This window comes from Durio zibethinus, chromosome 17 (genome assembly GCF_047325235.1).
Source record: "Durio zibethinus cultivar Kanyao isolate XHJ-2024 chromosome 17, ASM4732523v1, whole genome shotgun sequence".
Taxonomy (NCBI): Eukaryota; Viridiplantae; Streptophyta; class Magnoliopsida; order Malvales; family Malvaceae; genus Durio; species Durio zibethinus.
The window spans coordinates 20,078,666-20,085,977 of NC_143178.1; the positions used below are offsets into that span (position 1 = coordinate 20,078,666).

General features: G+C 30.8%; 1 protein-coding gene across 1 annotated transcript; it reads right to left on the bottom strand.

The window, feature by feature from the left end:
• Positions 1-204: 204 nt before the first annotated feature.
• Positions 205-5,176, bottom strand: LOC111289111 (aldehyde dehydrogenase family 2 member B4, mitochondrial-like). The gene is made up of 11 exons (XM_022879999.2): positions 4,914-5,176; positions 4,279-4,413; positions 4,036-4,178; positions 3,781-3,934; positions 3,460-3,689; positions 2,996-3,085; positions 2,062-2,235; positions 1,835-1,972; positions 1,463-1,600; positions 1,311-1,372; positions 205-712 (listed from the first exon to the last, which is right to left on the bottom strand). Exons 1-11 carry the CDS (start codon positions 4,996-4,998, stop codon positions 439-441), a joined length of 1,623 nt encoding a protein of 540 aa, XP_022735734.2. The 5' UTR covers positions 4,999-5,176; the 3' UTR covers positions 205-438.
• Positions 5,177-7,312: the final 2,136 nt, after the last annotated feature.

The window sequence follows — 7,312 nt, forward strand, 5'->3', positions numbered from 1 at the left end:
TATTATATATTGGATAGAAAATTAGTTCTCCTGGTTCATATATATTTAAAAGGTGACAAACAGATTTAAAATTCAAATCTAAACATTTACTATTGTTTTTCTTAAATATATATATATATATATATTATATTAAAAAATAAGTTTAGAATTATAAGACTTTAGGAAATAAGATCTTAAATCACAATAATATGATAAAAAAAAAACTCGAGGAAAATATATAGTTCCATTCATTGATAGTATCCAATACCAACAAAAGGCAAGACATGCAGCACAATCATTGAGCAGTTAAGAAGAAGACAATGATTATTTTGATCCACATGATGATTTCCCTTCCATTGCATAATTACAAACTGAGCATGCTACCGTTATTGTATTCCAAATAAAACAAAGATTTTATAAAGACGTAAGGTTGGATCAAAGGTAGGATATCTGATAAAATTACAACCATGCCGTATTCTTCAAAGGAGTAACAACTGCCTTCACCTGTAAATAGTTATGAAGACTGTAGATCCCTTTTTCCCTGCCAATGCCACTCATTTTGTATCCACCAAAAGGAATTGCAGCATCAAACACATCAAAGCAATTTATCCATACAGTCCCAGTCCTCAACGCCCTTGTCAAGGTGTTGGCAGTGTCAATATTTTTGGTGAAAACTCCTGCCGCTAAACCATACCGGGTTGTATTTGCCCTTCGAATCACTTCATCAAGATCCCTGGTTCAATTTTTTTCCAATGTCAAATAAATGATAATACATATGAACTTGTTTTTTATTGAATTAATGTCACCAATAGCATCTGAATTATAATGAAATATTTAATATAATATTTGAATTTTAAAAATATCAAATATGATACTTGAATTATAAATCTGTTAACTAATGTGATACTCACTCCTAACGTAATTAGCCCTAAATGATGATACGTGATTGACAAATAGTCTTTCAAGTACTATATTAATTAACAGATTTATAATTAAGATATCACATAAAAAATTTTTACAATTTAAGTATGACATTAAATATTTCACTATATTCGGTGTTATCGATGACTTTATCCTTTTCTATATGGCATGAGATAAAGAGATTTTTTTTTTTCCTCATTGTACCATTAAACCTAGTCTCTATCTATTTTGCAGCAATGACAAACATCCCATAATTTGACAAATAGTTCCTCCTTTTATGAGCAAATGCTATAGGTTTTGACTGAAATCATTTTATCTGTTGAGGATGGAGGTCAAACAGAGAATTGTCGCAATTCAATTCTAGTCATGATCAGGAATATCAATATGCGATTGGAATGTTCTTCACTTACTTGAACTTTAAGATAGATTGCACTGGACCAAAGATTTCTTCCTTTGCTATCAACATATCATCCTATTCAATTAGAATGCATGAATGATGTTAGGTAATTTGTTGATAACTAATGATAAATGTATTTATGCCAGAGGAAATGAAGGTTTTTACTGTAACATTTGAGAAAACAGTAGGCTGGATGAAATAGCCTCTTGTTCCAAGTCTGCCACCACCGCATTCAAGGGTTGCATTGCTTTCAATGCCAGATCTTATGTACCTTAGAACTTTCTCAAACTGTTGTGAGTCAATCTGAGATTTTGATGACATCAATAGAGACATCAGATCACAGTGCTTCATGTGGTTTTGATCAAATGATAAAATATACATACACATAACTGTAGACATTCTAGAATAACTCTTAGAATTGCATAATAAGGTTAGCTTGCAATAATAAGATTCGGTTCTAAGCTTTGCAATGCGCCTATTTTAAACAGACAGAATCGAGTTCTTCGGAGAGAGAGACATGGGGCCACGTGAGATTACCTGAGGACCTTGCTCAACACCCTTCTTGAAGGGATCACCAACAACACGTCTCAATGCACGTGCCTTTGCTTTCTCTAGGAACTCATCGTACACACGTTCATGAACAAAAGTGCGAGACCCAGCGCAGCAACATTGCCCCTGAAGAAAGAAGCACTACATAAGTCTACTGGGTCAACATCCTAAATTTCATGTGAATTCAACTTTGGAAGCAACTCATTAAAAGGAACCTGATTAAAGAACAAAGCAAAATGTGCAAGCTCCACAGCTTTATCAACATCAGCATCTTCGCATACTATGAAAGGTGATTTCCCACCAAGCTCTAATGTTACTGGCTTAAGATTGCTTTTTGCAGCCAATTCAAGCACAATCTTACCAGTATCAGTTGATCCTGTGAATGCAACCTGCAAACAAAATTTTAATGGCATTAATCATTGGTTTCCAAAGCATATACACAAGGCTTATAGCGCACAACTGCAGCAGCTGCAAATTTTTTTGTTTCTATTTGGATATGTGGGTCTTGTACTCTTATACATTGAATATCAAAGAAGAACCTTTGCTACAGATGTAGAAGCCTTCCAGCTTCCCACAAAAATTGAAATAGTTCACGTTCCTAAAATCCATTTCAAGATTTTATCATGCAATTCATTAGGGAGTTTCAGCTAATCAATCCACGGAACTCAATAGCCAACAAGAAATGGGGAATTTAAACGCTAAATGCAGGCAAGGTATATCTGAGTCAAATCAGTGCTTCATTTTACAGAACAAGTTAGCAAATTTATCTTCTTGCTTCGGTAACACAACAGCCCAAACTCCCTATCAGGTTACATACAGCTATAGCCCAATGAAAATTGTTGCTGTGACATCATTGGAGTCCATAGGTGTAACTTATTTTTTTGGTGGAAGGGAACCATTCGTGTAAGTAAGACAACAAGAATTAAGTCGTGCATTCTGCAGGAAAGAGTCGCATGTATGTAACAGGGACCAGAGCAGACAATAAAGAGTCAACTGATTTCAACGATAGCAGACATCATTTATGTACCTTGCCATTTCTGTTCCTTTACAAATTTAAAGGTTGACATTATAGGCTTTCAAATAACAATATCTACTTATGAATTGATATTGAAGGTAGAAGATCCCAAGCTCACTGAAGAATTATGATACCTTGTCTACATCCATGTGACTAGCAAGAGCAGCACCAGCTGTTGGACCATAGCCAGAAACTACATTCAGAACACCTGGAGGGAGACCGGCCTGTCGCACGGAATTTAGGTAAGATTTCAAGATTGTGCCTTAGGTGATCAAAATGGTGTCAATATGGGTTAAGGGAATATGAAAGTGACTAAAGTAATTTTAAAGAAAGTGAATAATATCTCAATATATAGTCAACTTCCTATCTAACAAGAAGTCATTGCACAATACAAAAGAATTGTGGCTCGTCTTGGATGCTTATGTTCATTTGCACATCGCTTGACTTTCAGTAGAAGTACCAAAGTAAAGCGAAAGGCATTTTTCCATGAGGTTTATACTAGCTTCATACCAGCAAAAGACTAAAGGATGTTCAGACATTTTTATTCAACCCTTAATTCTAGCGATAATCTAATAATTCTGATTATTCTTGTCCTTACCTCATGGAACAACTTAGCCACATACAAAGCAGTCAAAGGAGTTTGCTCAGCAGTCTTTAAGACTATCGTATTGCCACATGCTAATGCAGGCCCAACCTTCCAAGCAAACATGATAAGAGGAAAGTTCCATGGAATTATCTGTCCTGCAACACCTATAGGCTCATGCAGCGTCTGAACATGGTGAGGTCCATCAGCTGGAACTGTTAGCCCATGGATCTTATCTGCCCAACCTGGATCGTTTGCAGAGAAAGTCATGATAAAAAAACGAAAACAATGAACAAGACAACGCAAATGAAATCTAATTTGTCTCAGTGATCCTACCAGCATAGTAGTGAAAAAGACGTATTAGCAACGGCAATTCAGATTTAGCAGCCTGCTCATGAGGCTTTCCATTATTCCATGTTTCTAAAGCTGCGAGCTCCTCACTATGTTTCTCAACCAAATCAGCAAAGCGCAACAGTATCCGTGACCGTTCCTGAAACAAAAGCATTAAAAAATCAGAAACCTTTCGCATTATAAAGCCATCCCAGATGAAAATGCAAAGAGATAGAGAGATAGAAAGGGGGAAATTCTTACATAGGGACTCATTTTGGGCCATGGTCCCTCGTCAAATGCCTTGCGAGCAGCAGAAACTGCACAGTTAATATCCTCAGCATCACCTTCAGCAACATGTGCAATCACTTCTCCAGTACGAGGGTCATATGTAGGAAATGTTTTCCCTGTTCAATGTATAAATAATTTCTAGCATCAGCTTAATTGCACAACTTGTCCATGACACAAAACAAAAGCTAATCTCTTTATTTGATGAAGTTAGATTACCCGATGCTGCATCTACAAATTTCCCATCAATTAGATTCTGAGTGTAAGAAATTTGAACTGGTGGAACAATCAGTTCCTCCAGAGCTGTAGCAGTGCTAAACCTCTTGAAACCTCCATTCTTGCTACTGTTTCTCCCTGGAACATTTATAGTTTTACAGAGAGTAAATTTCTTCCACGACAAATTATGTGATAAGAGGGAAATTAATTGGAAAACAGTGAGTAAGCGACTTCCAAATATTATTGTCTATTTATAAAATATGTTGACTTTGTAAATTGTAATAGACCCAGACTCTGTTTCTTGCTCCGTTTTTCTCAGGTGACAGAGGTTCTCGCATATAGTACTGGTATTTTTTTTTTTTTTTAAGCAGGACACAAACTCAAGTTTTATTTAGATTAGTAAGACAACTGATCAAAAAGCAAAGAAATTAAATATTAAACAAAAGCTTCTAAGAACAGATCTTCAAATAAAATTTTCAAAAATTTCCAAAAAATCGTTGCATAAAGTTTGAGCCTTTCCTCATAAAAAAAAAAAAAAAGGATAGCTGAAAACATAAAGTTAAAGGAAAAATTTTTTTTTTTAAAAGTGAACAAAAGGGTACAAGGAAAAGAAAGGAATCGAAGAGTAGAGTAGACACCTAGAGATGAAAGCAGAGAAGCAGAGAGAGAAGACGAAGCAGAGAAAGAACGAGCAAGCAATGAAGTGATTCTGCGAGCTGCCATGGCCACACAAGATATCTCAAAACTCTTTGTTTTCTTCTTCTTTCTTTTGTTTTTTCTTCTTGTTGTTCAGACAAAACTTCAAAGTTCCGCTTTCGCAGGAAAAAAAGAGCAAAGAAATAAAAGAAACTCCCGCCTCTAAACGCAGCCACAATGCTACTTACGTCACCAACTGGTTTGTGATTCTATTTTGATCCAGAATACTTTTTAAATTAAAGAAATTTTTACCGGCGTTGACGTGCTAGTTTTCCTTTTTTTTCATATTTATTTTTATTTATTAAAGAAGTGATGATGTTGATCGGTGAACCGTAGCAATGAAAGGACAATTTAGCAAGAGATAGCTTTCAAAACGATAAAATAAGAAAATATATTTGAGTTTGTTAGGTGGATTTATACTTATCAAGCATTATTATATAGATGTTATACAATATTTATGAATAACATAAAAATTAATTTTAAATATATTTTTAAATTAAGTATATTTACCTTGTAAAGTTTTAAAATTATTAAGTATTTAATTTAAAATTAATTGATAATAAGTGATAGAACTCAACTTAAATAACAATATTTATGAATAACATAAAAATTAATTTTAAATATATTTTTAAATTAAGTATATTTACCTTTTAGAGTTTTAAAATTATTAAATATCCAACTTAAAATTAATTGACAGAAAATGGATAGACCTAACTTAAATATAAAGTTACATAATATTAAAAATTTAATAAATGTGAGATAACCTATTTTAATAGGCCTATATTTTATGTAGACGAAGATAGAAAAAGGTTTCCATGTGATAAATTAGAAAAGGGCAATTAAAAGAAAATCCTAATTTTGATATAATGTTAAACATTTAACTTAAAACCAATTAGTAATAAATAAAAAAATTTAATCTGAATATAATACTACAAGATATTGAAAATGTATTAGATATGAGATAATTTATTTTAACAAAAATTATAAAATTAATTTTTTATAACATGTCATTTTGTGATTAATTAATAATATATAACCTTGATACACTGATATTTATACAAATTTATACTAAGACATTTTGAACTTATAAGAAAATATTAATATTTATATAAATTTATGAAAATTTTATCTTAATAAAAAATATTTAAACTCTTAAATTTCTTGATTGTTATTAAATTTGAATACATATATATATATAGTTGTATAAAATATTTCGATCATACAATTTTTTATAGATTAATAAAAAAAATCTCTTTAAATGAAATTATTTTTATTTTTTACTTTCAAATTTACTTAAAACAATTAATTTTGAGATTATTCACAAAAAATTATACGTTTAATTTAAAAAATGATATAATTGAAATAATATAATAATAATATAATATAAACAACAATAACAACAAACTAAGTATTATATCTCATAACTCCAGAGTCGATTGTATAAAGATAAAAAAATGAATCATGTTAGGTTGTAATATAATATAATCCCATATATTACTAAATTGTAGGTTCCAAGTCCAAATAAAGCGAGAAGGGTTGTGATAGAATAACGACCAACGTAAAATATAATCAAATCATGATGAGAAACTAAAATAATATAATATAATATAGTTAGAATATATTTAGTACACAAAATTATAATAGGATAAGATAAAACAATATTATAAATATGATTAGATTAAATAATGCCATCATATATTGTGTTTGATGTATGTAAGAATTATAATAGGATAATTTATTTATTTGTCAAAATTATCTTTCTTTAAAGTTTATACAATTTAAATTATTGTTATAATTTTTAGGGGTATAATTAGATATGTAAGTTTAATCCAATAGACTAAAAATAATCATCTCCACTTGAAGAGGATTGAATAATCTTATACTAAGAGGATATTATCCTCCTTATAATCTCTATCCCTCTCTTTAGATACAAATCAAACATGATATAACATTACCTAAGGTCATGTTTAATGTATAAAATTATTAATAGGATAAGATAATAATCATTTTATATCATGTTTAATTTGTATCTAAAAATAGGGATATGGATTGTAAGGATGATTAATATCCTCTTGGTATATGATTATTCAATCATTCCCAAGTAGAAAGGATTATTTTTAATCCATGAGATTAAACTTATATGTTGAATTTTACCTTTAAAAATTACATCAATAATTTAAAATGTATAAACTTTAAGGAAGGATAATTTTGACAAGTAAATAAATTATTCTATCATAATCCTTACATACATCAAACACAAAATAAGATGACATTATTTAATATAATCATATTTATAATATTATTTTATCTTATCTTATCTTATCATATTTTGTGTACCAAA